The 27,864-nt window shown below is 41.9% G+C and overlaps 2 protein-coding genes across 3 annotated transcripts; both read left to right on the forward strand.

The window, feature by feature from the left end:
* The first annotated feature begins 1,043 nt into the window (after positions 1–1,043).
* Positions 1,044–11,672, forward strand: LOC111966718 (transcription factor CP2). 2 transcript variants are annotated; one of them, XM_023991596.2, is made up of 18 exons: positions 1,044–1,390; positions 1,903–2,138; positions 3,554–3,705; positions 3,827–3,903; positions 4,057–4,162; positions 4,381–4,487; positions 4,674–4,826; positions 4,963–5,073; positions 5,342–5,430; positions 5,617–5,665; positions 6,553–6,579; positions 8,210–8,254; positions 8,683–8,776; positions 8,904–8,994; positions 9,129–9,235; positions 9,429–9,571; positions 9,718–9,769; positions 9,876–11,672. In XM_023991596.2, the coding sequence occupies exons 2-18, from the start codon at positions 2,017–2,019 to the stop codon at positions 9,911–9,913; spliced, it is 1,563 nt and encodes a 520-aa protein (XP_023847364.1). In that variant the 5' UTR covers positions 1,044–1,390; positions 1,903–2,016; the 3' UTR covers positions 9,914–11,672. The 2 variants fall into 2 exon arrangements, with proteins under 2 accessions (XP_023847364.1, XP_070300675.1); XM_070444574.1 differs by lacking the exon at positions 6,553–6,579.
* Positions 11,673–11,913: 241 nt separating this feature from the next.
* Positions 11,914–27,745, forward strand: LOC111966115 (cysteine/serine-rich nuclear protein 2-like). The gene is made up of 5 exons (XM_023990538.2): positions 11,914–12,944; positions 19,664–19,836; positions 20,119–20,381; positions 20,656–20,952; positions 23,835–27,745. The coding sequence occupies exons 2-5, from the start codon at positions 19,677–19,679 to the stop codon at positions 24,819–24,821; spliced, it is 1,707 nt and encodes a 568-aa protein (XP_023846306.1). The 5' UTR covers positions 11,914–12,944; positions 19,664–19,676; the 3' UTR covers positions 24,822–27,745.
* The last annotated feature ends 119 nt before the right edge of the window (positions 27,746–27,864 follow it).

Here is a 27,864-nt window from a genome sequence, read left to right on the forward strand (position 1 = left end):
TCCGCATGTGTGGTTCCCACCGTGAAGCATGGAGGAGGTGGTGTGATGGTGTGGGGGTGCATTGCTGGTGACACTCAGTGATTTATTTAGAATTCAAGGCACACTTAACCAGCATGGCTACCACAGCATTCTGCAGCGATACCCCATCCCATCTGGTTTGTGCTTAGTGGTACTATCATTTGTTTTTCAACAGGACAATGACCCAACACACCTCCAGGATGTGAAGGGGACTATTTGACCAAGAAGGAGAGTAATGTAGTGCTGCATCAGATGACCTGGCCTCCACAATCACCCGACCTCAACCCAATTGAGATGGTTTGGGATGAGTTGGACTGCAGAAGAAAAAGCAGCCAACAAGTGCTCATCATATGTGGGAACTCCTTGGACTGTTGGAAAAGCATTCCAGGTGAAGCTGGTTGAGAGAATGCCAAGAGTGTGCAAGACTGTCATCAAGGCAAAGGGTGGCTACTTTGAAGAATCTCAAATCTTAAATCTATTTTGATTTGTTTTACACTTTTTAGCTTACTACATGATTCCATGTGTTATTTAATAGTTTTGATGTATTCACTATTATTCTACAATGTAGAAAATAGTAAAAAGAAAGAAAGACTCTTGAAAATTGTAGGTGTGTTGACTGGTATTGTAAATATATTTATTATTGTTATTATAGTATTTTTTTTCTTCTTCACATATTTAACCCCTTATTTTTGTTGGCACAAAACTACCTCYATACTTCCATTCATTTGTATTGGTTAACTTTAGACGAATCCTGTGACACGTGGGGTCACAGAGTAAAACTGAGAACACCATCCATGTTTGTGAGTCTCCCCTTTCTACATAGTGGTCATATTAGTTAGTAGTTTTATATAAACAAATACATCACATAATATCTTATATAAATACTTTTGATAATTTTTGTACGAGAATTAGCATAAAATGTATCGATAGTTGTGCACATTTCCATAATTTCTCCCCTAATTATTCATTTACAAAGTATACAGGACGGGACTCTTATTCTGAAGGATTCCAAAAATCCGTGACCCGGAAGTTCTCAGTTATTCTTGACTGCTTTGCAGCTATGATATGGTTTGCGAAAATTGCTATTTGTCTAGCTAGCTAGATAAAGAAGCATTTTTTTTTCGTGACTTGTGTCTGTATAACGATACATTTTAATGTAGATTTAATTAACTACCATATACGACTTAATTAGTGCTCGTTATATTCAAATAATCGGTGTCCACAGGGCTGTTTTCCCGAAGAGTAGTTAGCTAGCTGGTTAGGTAGCAATCGTATGTTGTTTATAGTGCGAGAACGAGGGAACAACCGAGACATGGAATGCAACGGTCGCAGAGTTAGCTACAGTAGCTAGCCAATTTACTTGGTTTCCAAGGTAAGTTCGATGGCTAACGTAATCTAATTACTAGAAGTGCTATCATAATCGAACTTCATATTTAACACAAACCTATTGTGATGTGTTGACCTGTTTAGTAGTTAACGGTTAGCTAGCTAACATTCATTCAGAGTCCCACAATAGTTCCACAATAGCGGACTAAACGCCACTGTGGGGTGGAGTTTAGTCCGATAGGTCCTCAGCTGCTGAGCTAGCCAGCTTGTATGCCCMATTTTCATTGCTAGCAATGTTACATTCACGGTTACACACACCATATACGTTATCAGTCATTCTATCTTCAATATCTTCAATGTGGGACTGTCAGGGATAGTTAAGTACCTGTCTGCTGTGATTACTTTTTGTTGTCCACACAATCTGGCATCGCTAACTATCTATGATCTGTCAGTTAATTTGCTAGGCCTATATTAAAACAAATAGTCTTTACACTCTCCTTGCTAAACTGACATATAATGGTACCAAACGGTGTATCTATCATGGCTTTTCTCTTCCAGCTTGGTAGCAGCAGACCTCTGCCAGGCTTTAAGAAATTAGCAGATTGGAATTTTGAGGCCAGGGACTAAAATTTGAGACAAGTTCGACTGGAATCAGATTCACGTATCGTCGCCATGGCTTGGGCTCTGAAGTTGCCGCTCACTGATGAGGTGATTGAGTCAGGTCTGGTCCAGGACTTTGATGCCAGTCTCTCTGGCATTGGACAGGAGCTTGGAGCTGGGGCATACAGTATGAGGTATGAATCATCATTGGAAGTCTATTGAAAATGCACTGATATGTTAGAATTGAAATAAATATGTTTTGTAACTAACCCAAGATAGACCAGAGCCTTTCGTTTCCAATGGGAGCAAATGAATCATAGTGGACAGAACAAGCAAGGAGGTAGGCAGGGCCATGCACCATCTAGTGAGAGCCTATTGGTGCATTGTAGCATATTTCAGTTAGGGAACGCCTACTGTGTGAAGTGCACGTGTGCAAAAACTACATTTTCCCTTGCACTCCTAAACAACAGTTTTTTATTTTTTATTTTGTCAAAGGGTAAAGTCTACAAAACACAGTCCACTCTGTTTGTTACATATTCTAGTTTTGCAAACAGTAAACTGTATGGAGATCAAATGTTTCATCGATGAAAAAATTAGCATAATGTCTGCCAAAAGTATGCACTGGTCATGCATAGGCCTAAACTTCCATCAGTTCTCTCTTGAGGGTTGTTCTTATGCCAGAAAAGAGGAGGCCTTATGCACCTGTACATAGCCCATCTATAATTTAGCCCAAACAACTACCGCTTCCCCTACTGTATTTATTTATTTATTTAGCTCCTTTGCACCCCATTATTTCTATTTCTACTTTGCACATTCTTCCACTGCAAATCTACCATTCCAGTGTTTTACTTGCTATATTGTATTTACTTCGCCACCATGGCCTTTTTTAGCCTTTACCTCCCTTATCTCACCTCATTTGCTCACATTGTATATAGACTTATTTTTCTACTGCATTATTGACTGTATGTTTGTTTTACTCCATGTGTAACTCTGTGTTGTTGTATGTGTCGAACTGCTTTGCTTTATCTTGGCCAGGTCGCAATTGTAAATGAGAACTTGTTCTCAACTTGCCTTCCTGGTTAAATAAAGGTGAAAAAAAGTATTTTAAAAAACTTGGGATTTTGCAGTCAGGAACAGTTTGTGTAAGGGATACGGCTCTCTCTTTCAGACTGCTCTTTTGTTTGTTTTGTAAGTGTTCTGTTACATGATACTGAAGTGCCTGGAAAGTGCCTTATTGTCAGTGAAATTCTTATGTTGAGAGAGGGGATGAGATACCCAGGCTGGATACCAAGGTAGTTTTTTCCCCCCACAAGTTTTTAACCATCATAACTAATTAACTGTAAAGAAAGAAAATGTTATATATCACTTCTCCTTTTTCCAGTGTCTCCTAGTGATACATTTATCTATGCCTACATTTATTGTATGGGTAACAGAATTTACAAAGGAGGTTATTTTAAGAAATTAGTCTCCTCCCTCAGTCTCATACTGGGGAGATTCAAGGCCTGTTGAGTTGTTTCAGACATGTTGATACTATGCCAATATCATGTGCTTGTAAAAGACTTTGGCTTGCCAGTTCATTGACCATGTTGTCTTGCATCTCTTTCTCCAGCGATGTGCTGGCCCTACCCATCTTTAAGCAGGAGGAGTCCAACCTGCCGCCTGACAGTGAGAACAAGATTCTTCCTTTCCAGTATGTTCTGTGTGCAGCGACCTCGCCTGCCATCAAACTGCACGATGAAACACTTACCTACCTCAACCAAGGTTAGCATCTGTCTGTGTTCCATTTTCATGATTGTGCTTTTCTTGTGAATTTGTTGCTAATTTAAAGAAATAGCAAGACAATGATGTGGTATGTTTATGAACTTATGTCTTTTGATTTCAGGACAGTCTTATGAAATTCGAATGCTTGACAATCGGAAAATGGGTGAACTCCCAGAAATCACTGGCAAAATGGTGAAGGTAAGATGAACAAGAACACAATGAGTCATGACCATAGGCATGAGAGTGAGCGTTTGTTTGTCTGGGCCTATTCCAATTCTGTAATTTCCTATGTCTTCTACCAGTAGTGCAGGTACTTCCTGGTTCCTCAGTGATGTTTCTGTGTGTCCTCAGAGCATCATCCGAGTGGTCTTCCATGACCGGCGTCTTCAGTACACAGAGCACCAGCAGCTGGAGGGCTGGCGCTGGAACAGGCCTGGAGACCGCATCCTCGACCTGGGTGAGCTCTCTGCCTCTGTCTGGGAAGGGTATTGGACTACCGTGGGTGAAGAAGGACTGAAAGGGCTGTTTTTAAGACTGTGGAACTGGAATTGCTTTAAATAACACAGAGCTGTATCTTCACTGAATGAAATGATGATTGACAACAGGCTGCATAACATGTAGTTAGTTTGCTCACACAATCCTTCTGATAACYTGTCTCGTGTTGCTCCATTGCAGATATCCCCATGTCAGTTGGCATGGTCGACCCCAGGGCTAACCCTACTCAGCTTAACACGGTGGAGTTCCTGTGGGACCCATCAAAAAGAACCTCTGTTTTTATCCAGGTAGCATGATAAACACACCCACATAGTTGTTTTCATAAGGTTGGTCGTAGCTTATCGTCTAACATCAGTCCAAGGCTGTCTGAATGGAATGGAAACAAATGGTTTTCAAAAAAATAGAGCTCTCTCTTTTATTGAATAAAACAACATCCACCAGTTTTCAAATAGTCATGACAATCCTTGTTTTAGGTTCACTGCATCAGCACAGAGTTCACCATGCGGAAGCATGGGGGAGAAAAGGGCGTGCCTTTTCGCATTCAGATCGACACTTTCAAAGAGAATGATGGCGACGAGTATACAGAGCACCAGCATTCTGCCAGCTGTCAGGTCAAAGTCTTCAAGGTGAGAAGAAAGTCTGAGCAAAAACAATGAAAATGGGTTAACTTTTGTCATTCAAAGGTACATTAGATGTTAGCTTCATTTGATCCCTGTCATGGTGCTATCCATAATAAACATAACTTTACCTCACCTGTGGCAGCCTAAAGGTGCAGACAGGAAGCAGAAGACGGACAGAGAGAAGATGGAGAAGAGGGCGCCTCAGGAGAAGGAGAAATACCAGCCATCCTATGAAACCACCATCCTAACAGAGGTTGGAGTCAGTGTGTTGAGTGAATGGGAAAAGGGGTGGAGGGATTTGGAGAGGAAGGGGTGTGGTAGTAGTCAGTATGTCTAAGAGATAAAGAAACATGAACGAAATTATGCATTTAATTTTTGTATCAATAATTTAATCATAATGTATAGAAATGATGTACAACACAGGATTACTTTCTGAAATCAAGAACTAACATCTGGAGAGCTGGATTAAGTAAAGAGCCTAGGTCCCTCTCTACYAGAATAACAGAAATGTTCTCTTGCAGTGCTCTCCCTGGCCAGAGGTCACCTATGTCAATAACTCCCCATCGCCTGGCTTCAACAGCACACACAACAGTTTTCCAGTGGCAGAGGGGTAGGGATCAGGACATAAACATGCAGCCTGTTCTGAACCACACTGCTAATTTATATAATATTATGGGGGTGCAATGTCTAATACAACAGTTTTTTTTGTTTGATTTTGGAATTTCTGTTTGTTTTCCATCTACTCCCATTAAGTCCCTCCCAACATTTTCAAGTAATTTTTCTCTGTCCTTCCCAGAAATGGATCCCCCGGTCACCAGCCAGAGCCAGTTGTTCAGGTGGCAGATGTAAGTACGTCCCATTGTGTGTCCTAAACCCACCCAAGGCTCATCATCTCCTGCTCCATCCCTTCAAACTAACCCCATATCTACATGTTTAAAGTCCAGCTTCTTTCACATAACTGAAGTTGACACATTGTGGTCATGCTTTTGCTGTTGGCAGCAGGACTAGTGAAATACTGTAGAAAAGTGTCTATAGTGGGAGATTAAACTAAACTGAAAGAATGAGGACTGAGGCTGAGAATGACTTTGCAATCATTACATGTTGTTTTAATTTCAAAGCAGCACACACTTTAACATGACATCATTATGTTTTCGCATGAGAGAGCTGTCCATTTGTGTACCCATTTTCCATTGATCACATTTGCATGTAGTCGAACATATTTAACAAAATAATGAATATATATGGCAATACTGTATTGGTTTTCTGTCTGAAATTCTTTGTGAAAAGGAAAGGTGATGCATGGATAAGTCTCGTCAGATTTGGGTTAGAATACCAGACTACTTTATAAGAACCTGCAGAATGAGAAGTGTCATAAAAGTTGGATAGGTCTATTTGCTTTGAACAGTTCTATTATTTTTGACTAGTGCAAGAATTGTGATCCCCCCCCCCCCCATTCATGAGTTCCTAGATTCCAGTTACTAATACATGGATGAAACATGCCCTTTTGTTTTTCGGTCCATCAAAGCAACCATTTAACTAATGCAGTAGACTGTCGTCCTCCATAAAGAATCTATTGTATGACGCACATCCCAAATTATTAATACGGTTGATAGATGGAAACAGACCTTGAAATAAGCCTATACATCCATGTCTATGCACCTATCAGTTCAGTTTTATAAAGGGTATGTACACCTTTTCTCCCTTCTTTCTCCCGCATTATTATCCAATATAGATTGAAAGCTGTCTGACTGATACGATTGTAAGTTTCCAACATTTTCTAAATGTCTGACTTTGATTAAAGATGCAGACTTCATGGTTTAGACAGACTCAAACAGAATGTGGGAGTGTGCAATATTCACTGATGTATAATATATAATCTTTAAATTATTGATTGCACTTATTAACCCTATTGCTTGCTGTCTGATAATGCTGATAAGTACAGTACCAGTCAAAAGTTTAGACACCTACTCATTCAAGGGATTTTCTTTATTTGTACTATTTTCTACCAAAAAAGTGTTAAACAAATCAGAACATATTTGAGATTCCTTGAAGTAGCCACCCTTTGCCTTGATGACAGCTTTGCACACTCTTGGCATTCTCTCAACCAGCTTTACCTGGAATGCTTTTCCAACAGTCTTGAAGGAGTTCCCACATATGCTGAGAAATTGTTGGCTGCTTTTCCTTAACTCTGCGGTCCAACTCATCCCAAACCATCTCAATTGGGTTGAGGTTGGGTGATTGTGGAGGCCAGGTCATCTGATTCAGCACTCCATTACTCTCCTTCTTGGTCAAATAGCCCTTACGCAGCCTGGGGGTGTGTTGGGTCATTGTATTGTTGAAAATTAAATGATAGTACCACTGAGCGCAAACCAGATGGGATGGCGTGTCGCTGCAGAATGCTGTGGTAGCCATGCTGGTTAAGTGTGCCTTAAATTCTAAATAAATCAGACCGTGCACTTGAAGAAACTTTAAAGTTCATGAAATGTTCCGCATTGACTGATCTTCATGTCTTAAAGTGATGATGGAATGTCATTTTCTCTTTGCTTATTTGAGCTGTTCTTGCCATAATATGGACTTGGTATTTTACCAAATAGGGCTATCTTCTGTATACCACCCCTACCATGTCACAACACAACTGATTGGCTCAAACGCATTAGAAGGAAAGAAATTCCACAAATTAACTTTTAACAAGGCACACCTGTTAATTGAAATGCATTCCAGGTGACTACCTCATGAAGCTGGTTGAGAGAATGCCAAGAGTGTGCAAAGCTGTCATCAAGGAAAAGGGTGGCTACTTTGAAGAATCTCAAATATAAAATATATTTTGATTTGTTTAACACTTTTTTGGTTACTACATGATTCCATATGTGTTATTTCATAGTTGTGATGTCTTCACTAGTATTAGGCAGCAACATCTACCTTAACTCTCCCTAAGGCCCACTTTAATTTTTGACATAAGTGGCGTTTGTGTCAAAGAAGACTGATTTTAGCCTGAGTGCCAATCTGTTTGTGCTATCATGCAAACTCCTTGTCACTCATTGTCATGCCAAACATTGGCAATTGAGTTGGCAAGAGCTAAAATAGTTCTGGGACCAGGCTACTTTAATACTCAGAGTACTTGTACCAGTATTTATAACAACACCTCTTCATGATGTATGTAATAGTCATACATGTAAACTAGTTTTGAAATAAATGCAGTGCTGAGTGTTGATAGTGATAAGATATATTTTGACAATAGCCTCGCTGATTGCACTGTCAAAATATCACCCCTTGTGTTTTACCCCCATTTTAGACAGAAATACATAAGCAAGGTTTTTGGGGGCTTGGGGGGGGGGGGGGGGGGGGGTTGATAAAATACAATTTAAAAATTGAGACATTATGCCTTACAGTTGTCGACCCATCTGCTTACAAGAGACATTGAAAGTGTCCATCAGGTATATATTAATTTATTTAATGATTTTTCTAGTTTGAATGTTGAATCGTTTTGCCTTTTTAAAGCAAAGGTGGGATATGTATTGCACACACTTCTTCTCTGACCAGGCTCCGAGCAGATCTGTTTACGTGTAGAACAATTGAACAAGATGACAAACAATTTTTATTTGATTCATTCTTTGTGTGTTTCTGTGCAGAAGTGGATAACTGCTACAGTGATATTCTATCTACTCTGACATTGTAATGGGGCTTTATTCCTCCTTTTAGCATGTTGTGGGATGGGTTAGCTCAGAGAAACTACTCCTACCTGGCTGTATATATCTGACCTTACAGTGGAATTGATTGTACACTTTTAAAACAAATCCACAGTTTAACAACATAATTTGATGGCTTTTGCCCTGCCTGTCTGCGTCTCTTTTGGAACAAATAGAACCTGTTACCTGCGGCAACACCACAGGATGCTCAGCAGTGGCTACATAGAAACCGCTTTTCACCGTTCTGTCGGCTCTTCACTAATTTCTCAGGTAAGAAGGTCAATATATAATTTCTTGCGGTGAATTTATATTCTCAACTTTGTTGTCATGTTGTGGAAGTCAGTCTGAAATAATATCTATATTCTTTGAGTATTAGACTGATTGTTCTATGTTCCAGGGGCAGATCTGTTGAAGCTGACCAGGGAAGATGTCATTCAGATCTGTGGGCCAGCAGATGGTATTAGGCTCTTCAACGCACTGAAAGGCCGGTAGGTGTACTTCCTTACCACTCTACTTCCATATTGCACCATTCATACTGCAATATGGAAATGCCTATTGAATTTAATCAATTATTGAGTGTGAGAAGTTTCTCGTGTCAGCTCATTTCTGTGTGTGCGCGCAGAGTGGTACGTCCCAGGCTGACGGTGTATGTGTGCCAGGAGTCCCAGCAGGCTCGGGAACAGCAGCAGAAACATGAGAACGGAGACACAGCTAGCAGCACTTTCTTCGGTGTGTGTGTGTTCTATATATAAAGCATTCATAACACATGCTTGCTTACTTACTTGCTGATGGCGGCGCAATGCGCCAAATGATAGCATAAGGATAGCTCTGATGTTACGGCATAATACACTGTTAGATACATAGGGTGTTATGAAAATGATTGACAATATATATCCTTGTACACTTCTGTTTTCTTTTGCAGTGTACCATGCCATCTACCTGGAGGACTTGACAGCAGTTGAGCTGACAGAGAAGATCGCTCAGCTATTCAACATCTCACCCAGACAGATCAGTCAGATCTTTAAACAGGGACCCACTGGTATACATGTCCTGGTCAGTGACGAGGTATGGCTCGTCTCAGAAGTGGTGCACTACTGAATAGGGTCTGATTTTTAGACAGCCTTTTGTTTCTGGATCAGTCTGCCTTAAGTCTGAGTCCTAATGTGTACACTGTTCCTGGCCTCTAAGATGGAATCTCTCATTTCTCACAGATGATTCAAAACTTCCAGGATGAAGTATGTTTTGTTTTGGACACAATGAAAGGTATGAGAGTCATTCAATCCATTTTCTTTTGCCACAAATATTGGGGAGTGGAGAAATGTTTTCGGTATCACCCTTCATGACTTTGGCTCCATTTCTTTATCAACAGCCGAGACGAATGACGGCTACCACATCATCCTGAAATGAAGACTGTCTGGGGGATTGCCTAACCCCTGCTCTGTCCTTTAGACTCAACCCTGCAAGCCCTTCTACAGACTCTGCCCCTGATATTCCTGGACTGCTGAAGATGACCTGTTTGATTCTCTAGAGGCCCATGCTATGGGGAATGTTTGACTGAAGTAGCTTGCCCATCCTTGATACCTTGTCTTATTTTAAAGCAGTGACTGACTCTATTTGAGCTGCCATATTGAAGCAACACGCTTCAGTTTCCTCCCTTGCTAGAAACCCTTTTAAAACGGTTGCATTTTCCTTCTTCGCTGCTCATGTGTTTGAAAAAGAGAATGGAATGAAGATACCCTGCCACTAATAGTGCATCATGATGAGCAGCTGGTTTGCCAAAGTTCTATTCTTCAAAATCAAGGAGTTTGCTGTCACATGAAACGGGATCCACAACAAGAGATACAGAGTTCTTATACATTGGTCTCCATCTCCTACTGCTAGGCTGCCTGGCTTGACACCAAGGAACCAGTTTGTGAGTACCGTGGCCATGGTTACGTAGCTACGACACGGGAAAGAGAACCTTAACAGGAATTGGTGTCATAATAGGTCATGAAAGTGACACCAGCAGCCTATGTCCTTTTCTCGTTTGGGTGAAAGTCTGTCCTCTGTTCTCTCCTCTGACCTGGAAACTGATAAGTGGTCGAGGACTGTGTAAAATCTGTAGTAGGCAAACGGAAGATAATCCTCCCCTCAGTAGCCTCCTTTTGGCGAGGAAGCACAAGTGTATTCTACCACAAAAGAGTTTTGATATTTGCCACACCCCCTTTGAAAAACGTGTTTTGTGTTGTCAGAGGAGAAAATCATGCACACATTTAAGAGATATGCTACTTATCCTTTTTTCTATAAAATGTCTTGCACAACATTTATTTTGGGATCCACCCCTGTAAACGTAATTTGCCTGATGACGCGCGAGTGGAGAAGGAGCTTCTTATTTCAAACAAGTATTTTCATCCACGTTCAATCTCCTTGCCACATCTCCTCGATTCCCTTTTTCAAAAGGAGGCAAGAGAGGATGCAGGAGTTGAGCAAATSTARTTGAGAAAAGGCCCATGAGAACCCCTCTCGGTCCTCTTCCAGTGAGTGCTGTGCTCCTGTGAAAGCCCACAGTCCTGTGTCCTCCTCTATTACTTGTGAGAGAACATCTGTGCAGCTTTTGAACACTGTCAAGACCGTGTCAGGATACTGGTCTTTTCGTCATGATATGGCCCTCACATCCCTGAGCCGACTAGGTAAAAAATGCTAAATGACTCAAATGTATACATTAATCTGATTGACACAGTCTTTCTTTGTTAGTGACACCACACAGTGGCAACACCAGCAACTTACCAGTCTCTGTCTTGCCTGCTATCCCTACTTACATCATACTGTATTTATCACTTTACAGTCTCATTACAAAGGTTTTGGACAATTCTCAAACCTTTATTTTAAGTAGACAATTGTTTAAAATATTTGAATCATGTCTTACTTTTAGCTGTTTTATAACCTTTCTAACAGATGTGTTCCTTCCTTGTTTAGAGAACCACTCTTTGCATTGTTTTTGGATATTGCCACTAATACATAGCAGTGGGTTGTATAGGGCTTGATAAACCTGCACGTGTAAAGCTAGAGTTGGTTCCCATTCAATCAAGTTCAACTGAACGCTTCCAGAATATCGATTGCGTGATATTTAGATGTCCAGCTTTGCCCCTCGCTCAAGTCATCAGAATGATTAAACTAGTTACCTATTCATTGCCTGTTTGTATTTTTTTTGTAATGCCTTTTGTAATGTTTTTTTAATTGTATTATTCCTATATTCCTCAAGCTTTTGAGTTCTGTATAAGCAGGTATTTTACGCCTGAAAAGAATTCCAGAGTTAACTTTATATGTTTGGCCAATATTAGGGCAATCAATGTAGATTTTTTTAATATATTGAATGTGTTTGGTCTGTCCTTGGACTCCTTGTTCGGCACAATAGCTGGATAAGTCTAACCCCATGCCAGAAATACTCCTATTCATACGTTGTTTTATGTACATTTGGTAACCATGTTGGTTGCTATGGTCTTTTTGGTACGAGGGAATACCTAGAGAGGAATGTGTGAAATATAAGGCGTATGTTTCTAACTCCAAAACGATGATTTAAAATATAACCGAGTCATTCGTGTAATCTAAAAGTGTTTTATTGTTTATCATTATTACTAGAATAATTATTTGAAACCTTGTTATGCAACGCACGATCGCAAAGAATGGACAAAGGGATCATTAGGACTACACTTCCCAGGATACGTGGTGCATGGTATGTTTGTGATGTCACAATGAGTATATATGGCTACACGCTGGCGTTCTTTATTCTATTGTTACATTGTAACAAACCGGGGCAGAGGCGAGGAAAAGGAGGACGTCAATCGGCTAAAATTCTGTGACATTTCTGTACCAAATAAGGCGAGGGGGGATAACGGCCATTATACTTGAAGAAAAACGACGTTGGGCCGATTGAAACCGCCCTTGAAAAGAAAGAATACAGATGTCAGCGGATGCTCTTCCAATGCAAGCATTTAAAGGTTCAAACCTGGAAGATAAGGCATCCGGCAGTTGTCTCCCATTTTTTACAACTTAGTAGAAAAGAATGTCAATAGCCTAATAAATGTTAATTAAACTTGACGTCCTTCTTTCCCACCGTCTGCCCCGGCTATACAGGATTGCTACGTCAAAGTTAAATGGAACATACACTCCTGGAAGCGACCATAAAATACATTTCCTTTATGTAGTCCAATATCTACTTGAAGCCGGTGTAGCCTACAAATGCAGAAATAAGCATTCATACTGAACAAATTAACAACAGTTTTACTTAAAAACAATCGTTAGCCTATCGTTACATCTCGAAAGAAAGAGCCTAAAACTGTCAGTAAAAAATATGAAAAAATCTAAATAGGGCGTTACAAGATCCATGAACAATCMTCCGTGAATAAAAGGAACGTTCAGCAGTTGATCGGGAGAAGAGAGGATCTTTTTTCTGCTTAAGGTAAGGAAGGCACTTGGGTTTAACGTTTTATGAGCCTGGGCAGTTTGCCATTGTATGTTAGTGATGGGGGTGAGATGGTATGCTGGAGAGACGGGGTCTTTAGAGGCTCCTATGTCTGACAATTAGATTTAGCTACATTATTTCCTACTGCACCCAGTCTGTCGAGCGTCAGTCCATTTACAAAATATAGATTGCTGTCGTTTTCGGCACTCCGACGTTTTTAAGGTTTATTATCAGCACGTAGTCGACTGTGCGTAGCTTTAGGACGCTCCTACAAATTATATTGCACGCAGTCAGGAATTTTGGAAACAAGGCACAGTCTCACAGTTTCTGTAGTAGTCTACCAAACAATATGCCTATAGGCTAGTCTTCTTTTACTCTTATAATTGTAGAAGATTGAGTCTAGCCTATGCCCATTATTGTCATTCCCGATACTAGAATAGTCTATGGTACTCTAATTTGGTTCAATTTGATTAGGTCATCATCATGAGATGTAACATTTAGTTTTTTCTGATAGCCATTACTGCAACCTGGTGGTTTAATGCCAGGCTAAATGATGAACAGTTGTATTGAACAGCTTTTGTTTTATTAGGCCTACAAGCTCACAGTATGAAAATCAAGGCCTGATACATTGTCCTCTGTATGTAATAGGCTAGCCATTAACTGATGTTGGCTGTCTGGCCACCCTCTTGATTGTGATTAACCTGCATGGTTGTAATTGTATCAGTCAAATATTTTTGTGATATTTAGGGGGGGATTACAACTTTCTGCAATAACCACAGCATGTTTTGTGTAGGAGATTGGTGCTGCCTCCTGTAAGGTAATTCTGTGACAGGTAATACCTAACGTGTAATATGCATGTAACAATTTTCCACTGTAAAAGACAAATGGAGACACATTTACTTGCAATGCAATCTCTACAGTGGGGCAAAAAAGTATTTAGTCAGCCACCAGTTGTGCAAGTTCTCCCACTTAAAAAGAGGAGAGAGGCCTGTAATTTTCATCATAGGTACACTTCAACTATGACAGACAAAATGAGAAAGAAAAAAATCCAGAAAATCACATTGTAGGATTTTTAATGAATTTATTTGCAAATTATGGTGGAAAATAAGTATTTGGTCACCTACAAACAAGCAAGATTTCTGGCTCTCACAGAACTGTAACTTCTCTTTAAGAGGCTCCTCTGTCCTCCACTCATTACCTGTATTAATGGCACCTGTTTGAACTTGTTATCAGTATAAAAGACACCTGTCCACAACCTCAAACAGTCAACTCCAAACTCCACTATGGCCAAGACCAAGAGCTGTCAAAGGACACCAGAAACAAAATTGTAGACCTGCACCAGGCTGGGAAGACTGAATCTGCAATAGGTAAGCAGCTTGGTTTGAAGAAATCAACTGTGGGAGCAATTATTAGGAAATGGAAGACATACAAGACACTGATAATCTCCCTCGATCTGGGGCTCCACGCAAGATCTCACCCTGTGGGGTCAAAATGATCACAAGAACGGTGAGCAAAAATCCCAGAACCACACGGGGGGACCTGTGAATGACCTGCAGAGAGCTGGGACCAAAGTAACAAAGCCTACATCAGTAACACACTACGCCGCCAGGGACTCAAATCCTGCAGTGCCAGACGTGTCCCCCTGCTTAAGCCAGTAATGTCCAGGCCCGTCTGAAGTTTGCTAGAGAGCATTTGGATGATCCAGAAGAAGATTGGGAGAATGTCATATGGTCAGATGAAACCAAAATTATTTTTTGGGTAAAAACTCAACTGGTTGTGTTTGGAGGACAAAGAATGCTGAGTTGCATCCAAAGAACACCATACCTACTGTGAAGCATAGGGGTGAAACATCATGCTTTGGGGCTGTTTTTTCTGCAAAGGGACCAGGAGGACTGATCCGTGTAAAGGAAAGAATGAATGGGGCCATGTATCGTGAGATTTTGAGTGAAAACCTCCTTCCATCATAGGGCATTGAAGATGAAACGTGGCTGAGTCTTTCAGCATGAAAATGATCCCAAACCACCGCCGGCAACGAAGGAGTGGCTTCGTAAGAAGCATTTCAAGGTCCTGGAGTGGCCTAGCCAGTCTCCAGATCTCAACCCATAGAAAATCTTGGAGGGAGTTGAAAGTCCGTGTTGCCAGCAACAGCCCAAAACATCACTGCTCTAGAGAAGATCTGCATGGAGGAATGGGCCAAAATACCAGCAACAGTGTGTGAAAACCTTGTGAAGACTTACAGAAAACATTTGACCTCTGTCATTGCCAACAAAGGGTATATAACAAAGTATTGAGATAAACTTTTGTTATTGACCAAATACTTATTTTCCACTATAATTTGCAAATAAATTCATAAAAAATCCTACAATGTGATTTTCTGGATTTTTTTCTTTCTCATTTTGTCTGTCATAGTTGAAGTGTACCTATGATGAAAATTACAGGCCTCTCTCCTCTTTTTAAGTGGGAGAACTTGCACAATTGGTGGCTGACTAAATACTTTTTTGCCCCACTGTATATGTAGTAATGAATAGGCTAGCTTCCACTGAAACTTCAACAGAGAAGCGATTCGTTGCAGTCCCATATTTTCCATAGGGCCATAAAATCAGATTTGAATTCTGACGCTTGGTTTTAATCTCATGGGATGGGATGCTATTTATATGATAGTGAAGATCATTGAAACCATGAAAGGGTCACAAACATGTATAGAGGGAGTCTGTTCAAATGTCTCAGCATGGCCTTATTTGACCCTCTGCTGTTGCCAGAGCCGCCTCCTGTCCCTGGCATCGAAATCCTCTGCTATTGAAAGGGGCCCACTATGTTTTATAGGAAAAGATAAAGGGACATAAGGCTGCCTATCTAGAGAACAGCTAGTTTGTCTTTCCGTTCATGTAAACCTCTAACTAGCTGCTTTCCTAGTTGCCATGGTGATTATTTTCCAGACTCAATGATTTGGAAGCAGGATTTTCATGAGAGAGAGAGTGATGGGGGTAAGAATACAGATAAAAGGAGAGTGAGACCATACCAAAAAGCTGATGTCACTCCGTTGTGGTATGAGGAATCGACCCACGGCCCAGAGACGTGCTCCGGGGATTCTTCTTGATCTACTGTAGGCTATTTAGAATGTACTTACAGATCCAGATTTGATTTAATTAACAGATGTTTATAAACATTTACAGTGAGATTTATATCATATTTTGTTATTCAGATAGCCCCATAGGATGTACAGTTGAAGTCGGAAGTTTACATACACCTTAGCCAAATACAGTTCAACTCAGTTTTTCACAATTGCTGACATTTAATCCTAGTAAAAATTCCCTGTCTTAGGTCAGTTAGGATCACCACTTTATTTTAAGAATGTGAAATGTCAGAATAATAGTAGAGAGAATTATTTATTTCAGCTTTTATTTCTTTCATCACCTTCCCAGTGGGTCAGAAGTTTACATACACTCAATTAGTATTTGGTAGCACTGCCTTTAAATTGTTTTTCTTGGGCCAAACATTTCAGTTAGCCTTCCACAAGCTTCCCCAATAAGTTGGGTGAATTTTGGCCCATTCCTCCTGACAGAGCTGGTGTAACTGAGTCAGGTTTGTAGGCCTCCTTGCTCGCACACGCTTTTTCAGTTCTGCCTACAAATTTTCTATAGGATTGAGGTCAAGGCTTTGTGATTGCCACTCCAATACCTTGACTTTGTTGTCCTTATGCCATTTTGCCTCAAATTTGGAAGTATGCTTGGGGTCATTGTTCATTTGGAAGACCCATTTTCATCTAAGCTTTAACTTCCTGAATGATGTCTTGAGATGATGCTTCAATATATCCGCATCATTTTCCTGCCTCATGATGCCATCTATTTTGTGAAGTGCACCAGTCCCTCCTGCAGCAAAGCACCCCCACAACATGATGCTGCAACCCCCGTGCTTCACGGTTGGGATGGTGTTCTTTGGCTTGCAAGCTTCCCCCTTTTTCCTCCAAACATAACGATGGTCATTATGGCCAAACAGTTCTACTTTAGTTTCATCAGACCAGAGGACATTTCTCCAAAAAGTACGATCTTTGTCCCCATGTGCAGTTGTAAACTGTAGTCTGTTTTTTTTATGGTGGTTTTGGAGCAGTGGCTTCTTCTTTGCTGAGCGGCCTTTCAGGTTATGTCGATATAGGACTCGTTTTACTGTGGATATACAGTGGGGAGAACAAGTATTTGATACACTGCCGATTTTGCAGGTTTTCCTACTTACAAAGCATGTAGAGGTCTGTCATTTTTATTATAGGTACACTTCAACTGTGAGAGATGATTTTTAAGTAATTCATTTGCATTTTATTGCATGACATAAGTATTTGATCACCTACCAACCAGTAAGAATTCCGGCTCTCACAGACCTGTTCGTTTTTCTTTAAGAAGCCCTCCTGTTCTCCACTCATTACCTGTATTTACTGCACCTGTTTGAACTCGTTACCTGTATAAAATACACCTGTCCACACACTCAATCAAACAGACTCCAACCTCTCCACAATGGCCAAGACCAGAGAGCTGTGTAAGGACATCAGGGATAAAATTGTAGACCTGCACAAGGCTGGGATGGGCTACAGGACAATAGGCAAGCAGCTTGGTGAGAAGGCAACAACTGTTGGCGCAATTATTAGAAAATGGAAGACGTTCAAGATGACGGTCAATCACCCTCAGTCTGGGGCTCCATGCAAGATCTCACCTCGTGGGGCATCAATGATCATGAGGAAGGTGAGGGATCAGCCCAGAACTACACGGCAGGACCTGGTCAATGACCTGACGAGAGCTGGGACCACAGTCTCAAAGAAAACCATTAGTAACACACTACGCCGTCATGGATTAAAATCCTGCAGAGCACGCAAGGTCCCCCTGCTCAAGCCAGCGCATGTCCAGGCCCGTCTGAAGTTTGCCAATGACCATCTGGATGATCCAGAGGAGGAATGGGAGAAGGTCATGTGGTCTGATGAGACAAAAATAGAGCTTTTTGGTCTAAATTCCACTCGCCGTGTTTGGAGGAAGAAGAAGGATGAGTACAACCCCAAGATCACCATCCCAACCGTGAAGCATGGAGGTGGAAACATCATTCTTTGGGGATGCTTTTCTGCAAAGGGGACAGGACGACTGCACCGTATTGAGGGGAGGATGGATGGGGCCATGTATCGCGAGATCTTGGCCAACAACCTCCTTCCCTCAGTAAGAGCATTGAAGATGGGTCGTGGCTGGGTCTTCCAGCATGACAACGACCCGAAACACACAGCCAGGGCAACTAAGGAGTGGCTCCGTAAGAAGCATCTCAAGGTCCTGGAGTGGCCTAGCCAGTCTCCAGACCTGAACCCAATAGAAAATCTTTGGAGGGAGCTGAAAGTCCGTATTGCCCAGAGACAGCCTCGAAACCTGAAGGATCTGGAGAAGATCTGTATGTGTCTCTTATACACATCTAGATGCTGAGCGGCCTTTCAGGTTATGTCGATATAGGACTCGTTTTACTGTGGATATACAGTGGGGAGAACAAGTATTTGATACACTGCCGATTTTGCAGGTTTTCCTACTTACAAAGCATGTAGAGGTCTGTCATTTTTATTATAGGTACACTTCAACTGTGAGAGACGGAATCTAAAACAAAAATCCAGAAATAATTTATTATTTAAAAATCATATAATGCGTTTTTCTAATGTGATTTTCTGGATTCCGTCTCTCACAGTTGAAGTGTACCTATGATAAAAATTACAGACCTCTACATGCTTTGTAAGTAGGAAAACCTGCAAAATCGGCAGTGTATCAAATACTTCTTCTCCCCACTGTAGATACTTTCGTACCTGTTTCCTCGAGCATCTTCACAAGGTCCTTTGCTGTTGTTCTGGGATTGATTTGCACCTTTCACACCAAAGTACCTTCATTTCTAGGAGACAGAAGGCGTCTCCTTCCTGAGCAGTATGACGGCTGAGTGGTCCCATGGTGTTTATACTTGCGTACTATTGTTTGTACAGATGAACGTGGTACCTTCAGGCGTTTGGAAATTGCTCCCAAGGATGAACCAGACTTGTGGAGGTCTACAATATTTTTTCTGAGGTCTTGGCTGATTTCTTTTTATTTTCCTATGATGTCAAGCAAAGAGGCACTGAGTTTGAAGGTAGGCCTTGAAATACATCCACAGGTACAGCTCCAATTGACTCAAATGATGTCAATTAGCCTATCAGAAGCTTCTAAAGCTATGACATCATTTTCTGGTATTTTCCAAGCTGTTTTAAGGCACAGTCAACTTAGTGTATGTAAACTTCTGCCCCACTGGAATTGTGATACAGTGAATTATAAGTGAAATAATCTGTCTGTAAAAATGTTTGGAATAATTACTTGTCATGCACAAAGTGGATTTCCTAACCGACTTGCCAAAACAATAGTTTATTAACAAGAAATTTGTGGAGTGGTTGAAAAATGAGTTTTAATGACTCCAACCTAAGTATGTAAACTTTCGACTTCAACTGTATGTATTATTACTATGCCTACTGTCTGATTCTCAAATGTCTTGGCTTGATGAAAGTCTTATTTGTTATATGCCTCACTGACCTTCGCTATTGTATTCATGAAGTCTTTCCAATGGTTTACCTACGCATGTGCCAGACTGATTCTCTCTCTCTCTCTCTCTCTCTCTTTATCTCTTTGGGACGACTGCCAACTGCCTGTCTCTGACCATAAGTTTGTCTGTCTCTCCACCTTCAGACGCCAAGTTTCCATGGAGGCAGTTTCATCTCTCAGCCTCAAGCGAAGATTCGAGGAGGTGGACAGTGGCTCTCCATACTCTACGCCCAAGGACTCGGACGATGACATCTCCAGCAGTGACAGCGCTGACAGCTGTGATAGCCTCAACCCCCCCTCCAGTACTGCACTCATACGTAAGGGCTAGGCTACCGTAAAACCGGCAGTACTTGTTGGCTAAGTTACTCGCCAAAGACTGATGTATGTAGGCCTACTGACTGCACTAGGCAAATAGTTAGCAAAATGAAAAGTGAATTTCAAGTCCAGCTGAAATAGGCTTGGTGTTAAAGTGTATGGTGGAATATTACTCTATAATAACCCTTATACTATCTGTGGTTATAATCTGTTTATGGAAACTGGTCATCCATCCTTACCCTTTTTTCTTCCCTGTTCTTTTCTCCTCCTCCTTCCCTACCCAGCGACCTCCATCTTAAGACGTCACAAGCCCTCTCCAGGCCGGAAGCGGGTGCGGTTTGATGTGGTGACGGTGTACTACTTCCCCAGACGGCAGGGCTTCACCAGCGTGCCCAGCCAGGGAGGCAGTTCCCTGGGCATGGCTCGCCACCACTGCTCCATCCGCAGCTACACCCTGGGAGAGTTTGCCTGCGAGCAAGAGACCAGTCACCGCCACGCCCTGCGTCAACATCTCCGCCAGCAGAAGCTCAACGCTCGCAAGATGAAGGTGAGGTCAAACATTGATATTTAGTTACATTTTAAAGGACCTCCTTGGGTTTAAATGAGAAATCCCTGTTCAGATTAGAATCATAATTGGGATGCAGGCACATTTAACTTTACAATTGCATAAATCATGTGTTGATATCAATGGAAGATTTGCACTAAAACTTGAGTTATGTGCATGCATCCCCAGTCAGAATTCCACCCTTAGTGAGCTTTGTATGTGTGATTGTTTGTTTTAATGTTCTGTATGTATTCTTTATTCACCCCATCACCTCCAGCTGACACGTAATGGTACGGTGGAGTGTGCCCAGGCTGACCTGCTGACCCTTGACAATGTATCAGACGATGACCTTGACGTGGAGGGGGTGGAGGTGGATGACTGCTTCTTCCTGCAGCCGCTGCCCACCAAGCGGCGCCGCGCTCTCCTCAGGGCTTCTGGTAACGCCCGCATAGATGCCCGGGAGAAGGCTGAGCTACGAACCATCAGGCTGTCCAGGGAGGAGTGTGGATGTGACTGCCGCTTCTACTGTGACCCCCGCCACTGTGGGTGCAGCCAGGCTGGCATCAAGTGCCAGGTGTGTGTTTGTGCGTGAGATGTATCTGTACAGCACTCAGTACAGATTAGGATTTAATATTTTCCCAGTATTTGACAAATGTTCCATCCCGAAAATACATCACTTTTCTCCTGGGTAACCTGGTATTTTCCTGCTCAAACTGGAAGTGTAATTTTAAAGCATATAAATATGTCTGGATTTGATTAAAGCTTTGATCGGCATAAAAATTCAAGCCTGTTGCTACCTCAGCCTGAGGAGACATATATTAAAGACATTTATGAGCCCAAGCCCAAATGATTGTTCTGTTATCCAATACATAGCCTATGATATACCCTATAAGCTACCGCACATTACGCAAGAGTCAGAAAAACATAATAGCCCATAGATGTAGTGATGCTATCTTAGGTAAATAAATGAAACATGCTCCAGTAGGCTAATCTTTTTGAGTGTGGACTGTATTACTGTACTGTATTATACTGTATTATATGGACTGGAATTACACACTTCCTTCAAACCATGAAGCTGGGAGAGAACATGCCATGCTGGTGCAGGACATGTGGCCTACAAAGTTACAATTGTAGGCTAGCGAATTAGATTTTAATTTGAAAATATAATAGGACATATTTACATTTTTATAATTAATAGGCTGACGCATATATACCTGTCATAATATTTCCCCCAGTTTTGTGCGACGTGCGTGAAGGTGAGCGCAGGTGCGTATTGTGCAAGAGACAGATGCTATAAGTTAGAAGCTTATGCATAACCCATCATTCATTAGCTAAATATAAGGCTAATACGGCCAGAAAGAGGAAGGCTAGGACATTTACTATATATATTTATATACACATGCACTGAGTGTACAAAAGATTAAGATTACCTACCTAATATTGAGTTGCAGCCCCCCTTTTGCTCTTAGAACAGCCTCAATTCATCAGGGCATGGACTCTACAAGGTGTCCAAGTGGTCCTCAGGGATGCTGGCCCATGTTGACTCCAATGCTTCCCACTGTTGTCAAGCTGGCTGAATATCTTTTGGGTGGTGGCCAATTTTTGATACACATGGGAAACTGTTTAGCATGAAAAACCCAGCAGCGTTGCAGTTCTTGACACAAACCGGTGCGCTTGGCACCTACTACCATACCCCATTCAAAGGCACTTACATATTTTGTCTTGCCTATTCACCGTCTGAATGGCACACATACACAATCCATGTCTCAAGACTTCAACATCCTTTTTTAACCTGTCTCCTCCCCTTCATCTACACTGATTGAAGTGGATTTAACAAGTGACATTAATAGGGGATCATAGCTTTAACCTGGATTCAGCTGGTCAGTCAATGTCATGGAAAGACTAGGTGTTCTTAATTTTTTGTACAGTGCATTCGGAAAGTATTCAGACCCCTTGACTTTTACCACATTTTGTTACATTATAGCCTTATTCTAAAATTGATGAAATCGTTTTTTTCCCTCATCAATAATGACAAAGCAAAAACAGGGCTCTGGCTGGGCCACTCAAGGACATTCAGAGACTTGTCCCGAAGCCCCTCCTGCAATGTCTTGGCTGTGTGCTTAGGGTTGTTGTCCTGTTTGAAGGTGAACCTTCGCCCCAGTCTGAGGTCCTGAGTGCTCTGGAGCAGGTTTTCATCAAGGATCTCTCTGTACTTTGCTCCGTTCATCTTTCCCTCGATCCTGACTAGTCTCCCAGTCACTGCTGCTGAAAAACATCACCACCATGCTTCACTGTAGGAATGGTGCCAGGTTTCCTCCAGACGTGACACTTGGCATTCAGGCGAAAGAGTTCAATCTTGGTTTCATCATACCAGAGAATCTTATTTCTTATGGTCTGAGTCCTTTAGCTGCCTTTTGGCAAACTCCAAGTGGGCTGTCATGTGCCTTTTACTGAGGAGTGGCTATACCATAATGGCCTGATTAGTGGAGATCTGCAGAGATAGGAGAACCTTCCAGAAGGACAACCATATATCTTCACAGAGGAACTTTGGAGCTCTGTCAGAGTGACCATCGGGTTCTTGAGCACCTCCCTGACCAAGGTCCTTCTCCCCCTATTGCTCAGTCTGTACAGGCAGCCAGCTCTAGGAAGAGTCTTGGTGGTTCCAAACTAATTCCATTTAAGAATGATGGAGGCCACTGTGTTCTTGGGGAACTTAAATGCTGCAGAAATGTTTTACCAGCCTCCCGGGTGGCGCAGTGGTCTAAGGCACTGCATCGCAGTGTTAGCTGTGCCACCAAAGATTCTGGGTTCGAGTCCAGGCTCTGTCGCAGCTGGCCGCGACCGGGAGGCCCATGGGGCGGCCCACAATTGAAAGAGTGCGATAAGAGACACGATATTCGTGTGATAGGCTGTTTTAAAACTCTGGAGCTGCAATTAAAAAATAATAATCTTTACATTAAAAAAATAAGGTGATCCCGAATGCTAGATGGAGATGTGCAAATTAGACACAAATTCAGTTGTTATATTTCTGTAGCATAGGCTATGCTGCAGCAAATGTAGGCCTACCTCACAATATTGTTTTTACCATGATGAGATAGATGATACATGCATTGTGAACTGCGCTCCATACTGAGATGCGCTGTCTGTCCCCACCCTGAGCGTTGATGATTGATCATGCAGATAGCAGAGAGAAGGCCGTAGAGAAGCCATATTTAGACATTGCATATAATTTAACAGTTCCATTTCACGTCATGCTGTTCATAGAAATAATGTATTATAATTGAGCAGTTTCTCACAGTTATTTATCTCGGGAAAAGGGAGTAGGTTTGGGCGGGAAATCTTGGTATGCTGGTTCCTGCTTTTCAACCCTAGTACAGATGGCAGACATATAATATTCAGTAAAATACAGTATAACTGCGTATATTCTCTCTATTTCCACATATGTTCTCTTCCCAGGTGGACAGGATGTCTTTCCCCTGTGGCTGCTCTCGGGATGGCTGTAGGAACTCGGCGGGCCGCATCGAATTCAACCCTCTGCGCGTGCGAACACACTACCTGCACACCCTCATGAAGCTGGACCTGGAGAAGAGGAGGCTGCTGGGGCAGAGGTCGGGTGTTGGGGAGCAGTATGAAGAGTGTGACCTGCTCTCCTCCCCCTCCTCCACCAGGCCTCCCTCCCCAGACCTTGACCTGTCAACAGGGGCCCATGGCCTGGAGTTAGAGGCAGAGGAGAGAGCGGTCCAGGTGGTCCTAGAGGCTCAGGACCTCCTGACTGAGCAGGCCTGCCTGGAGCGGGAGAACGAGATCGCCGTGCTCCACCTGCAAAGTGCCGAGGAGCAGGAGAGGATGAGGGAGGAAGAGGAAGAGGAGGAGGCGCAGAGGGGCAGGGGGGGAGCAGGTAGCCTGGGGGAGCAGGCTCTGTGCCTCCTGCCTGGGGCCCTGCAGGGGGAGCTGTCTGGGGAGCCTGGGGTGGGGGTTGGGGTGGAGGGGGTCCCTATCTCCCTCCTCCAGGGCCCATTCCTCACTGGGGCTACCCTGCTCTGCATCACAGAGAACCAGGAGGGAAATTGGGAGGGGGAAGGGGACAACCCCCGTGGTGGCCTCAAAGACCAGGCCTCCTCCCTGCTATACTACCAGTTAGGTCCCATGGAGAATGAGCCGTTTGAGGAGTCTCAGCCTGTGGAGAATGAGGAGGAGTGTGTAGATAAAGAACCAGAGGGAGGAGAGGAGCAAGAGAGGGCAGAGCATAGAGGTATTACCTGCGGGCAGGATGAGGGCAAGTTTTCGCCCCCGGTGGCTCTGTGCTCAGAGAATGGCGTTGGGGCTGAGGAGGCTAAAGAGGTACCATTCAGCCCCCAGCAGAGCTCCTCAGAAGGGCAGTGTCAGGAAGTGATCTGCCTGGCCACAGGAGATATGTACCCACCACTGCCCCCTGAGGTTTAGTACTAGCACCTCTGCAGATGTTTTGCACAATAGCTTTATTTTGAGCTGAATAAAGCCTACACTACATGGATAGACAGTGTAGTTATCAAAAAGGAGTATGATGTTACAGGTTAGAATTCATAATAATAACCATCATTACTACGATAATCGATTTGAAAAAAATGAGCAGTTCCATTAAAATAAAGTAAAGGAGGGAAAGTCATCCTGAAAGCACACACAGATCTTTCCCCTGCAGCAGTACTGTTGGTTCAGTTATATGTCAATGAAATGCTCTTATTTTAACGGGGTGGAGATCATGGGACCTGTCCCAAATGGCACCCTTTTCCCTTTTATAGTGCACTATTTTAGACCGGGTCCATAGGGCTCTGTTCAAAAGTAGTGCACTATGTAGGGAATATGGTGCCATTTGGCAGCCATGTTGGCCTTAACGAAAGAAATTACATGTTTGTTTGGGAGGTGTAATTGAGTCATTGAGAACTAAGTTGTGTTGTTTTTAGTTCCCTGCACCACAAAGAGACAATGTGGTGGTGTGATCATTAACATTGGCTCTGGGCCTTTTCATAAAAAAAATGTTTTGAACCTTTATTTAACTAGGCAAGTCAGTTAAGAACAAATTTTTATTTACAATGACGGCCTACCGGGGGAACAGTGGGTTATCTGCCTGGGTCAGGGGCAGACCTTGTCAACTCTGGGATTCGATCCAGCAACCTTTTGCTAGGCTACCTGCCGCCCCTCAAGGGAGCATTTCAGAATCATTCAGTGGATTCGAGTGGCTTGATTAAACAAGGAAAAGGGGATACCTAGTCAGTTGTACAACTGAAAGGAGGTGGGGTTAAGAAGAATATGTGCCCTTTTCTATACTGTAGACCGATATAATAAACAACAGTTGTGTTAAAAAAAAGTGTGAGTATTTAGTGAGCATTGTAAACGTCACGCTAGTCTGGTACACTTCTAACAGCTGTTCAGCTGTAAGTTTTGAAGCCAAATTAGGGCCACTGGTAGTATCTATTCCCCACCTCCCCCTCTGACTGAGAATAGACCTAACAAACAATCCTGGATATACTTGTTTTTGGTGTACTGTATAAGAGTTTGCAATGGGCAAGGCAGAGCTGAAAGAGCTGCTTGTATGATCTATATGCACTTTGTGGTCAATTAGCATAGGCACAGGGTGATATGGGCCCCTTTCTGCATTGGGGCAAAATGGTAAAACATTTGTTAAAATCAGAAGGTTTGCACCGGCTTCTCTTTCTAAATAGCGTCTCTCCGGGTATACCTATCTTAGACCTCTCACGCAAGCACAGTTTATTTATTAAAAGACAGTTGACCTATAATAGTAACCATTACAATGTTATAATGATATATTACACTTCGTCTTTGTAAAATTGTGATGCTGTTGATATTGAGCGCAAGAAGTCTTTGTGATCTCTGTTTTATGCACGACTGAAAGAAACCTGTCTTTGTTTTTAGTTAGCATGTCAGATCATCGTAGAGGTGGTCAGAGTCCATATGAAGATGGGACAGAATAGACCTCATATAATGAGTCTGTAGGGGCAAAGCTCTACACTGTAAAAACAAATCGAGTTCTTTCAACTAATTATTATTATTAAGTAACTGGTTCCACAGCTGTTTTTGTGTTTACTCTACTCTTTGTTCCAAGTGTTATCTGAACCCCAAAAAATGTAATATACAACAAATTGTATGTTAAAAGCACGCAGCGCTTTTATCATACAATATTTTAAATTTACGTATTTGACACAAGTTGAAATACATGATTATATTGTGCATGTTCATTTATACAGTAATTAATATTCAACATGGCCTCAGCTGGGAATGAAAATTACAACCTCTTGGTGTTTTGTTACACCTTGCAATTCAAAGTAAATCTCAGTTTGAATCTAAATGTACACTCAATAAAAACATGTATTTATCATAGTGATTAAGGAGTAGCATTAAAACAGAGTAATATGCCTCACCAGCATAAGACAACTATACAGAAAAAACTAAAATTGCTGAAATAACTAAATCAAATCAATGGTGAGAGAATAGTCAGATAAACTGATAATTGACATAGATATGGTGGTGTAGCAGGGAGATCGGATTGTCAYGAACCAAGAGGTTGTGAGTTCAAATCTCAGGTGAGGACATATTGAATAATTATTTATTTATAAATGAACATGCATAATGTCAAATATGTACATTGAAAACATTGTATGTGAAAAGCACTGTGTGTGTGTAACCAGTTACACAGACGTTTTTAGTTAACATGCCCAAATAACAATTTATAGTTGAATGAACATATGAGAGTTGAACAAACACATTTTATATTGACAGAATTTTTTGCCCAAGTTTTCTTTAAGTTTGTGCCAACATTTTTTTTTAGTTCAGGTAACACTTGGACCAAAAAAGTTGAGTAAACAAAAAAACGGCTATGGAACCAGTTACAGTTGAAGTCGGAAGTTTACATACACTTAGGTTGGAGTCATTAAAACTCGTTTTTCAACCACTCCACAAATTTCTTGTAAACAAACTATAGTTTTGGCAAGTCGTTTAGGACATCTACTTTGTGCATGACACAAGTAATTTTTACAACAATTGTTTACAGACAGATATTTCACTTATAATTCACTGTATCACAATTCCAGTGGGTCAGAAGTTTACATACACTAAGTTGACTGTGCCTTTAAACAGCTTGGAGAATTCCAGAAAATGATGTCATGGCTTTAGAAGCTTCTGATAGGCTAATTGACATCATTTGAGGCAATTGGATGTATTTCAAGGCCTACCTTCAAACTCAGTGCCTCTTGCTTAACATCATGGGAAAATCAAAAGAAATCAGCCAAGACCTCAAAAAAAATATTGTAGACCTCCACAAGTCTGGTTCGTCCTTGGGAGCCATTTCCAAAGCCTAAAGGTACCACGTTCATCTGTACAACAATCGTACGCAAGTATAAACACCATGGGACCACGCAGCCGTCATACCGCTCAGGAAGGAGACGCGTTCTGTCTCCTAGAGATGAAGTACTTTGGTGCGAAAGGTGCAAAT

This window comes from Salvelinus sp. IW2-2015, linkage group LG7 (assembly GCF_002910315.2).
Source record: "Salvelinus sp. IW2-2015 linkage group LG7, ASM291031v2, whole genome shotgun sequence".
NCBI lineage: Eukaryota > Metazoa > Chordata > Actinopteri > Salmoniformes > Salmonidae > Salvelinus > Salvelinus sp. IW2-2015.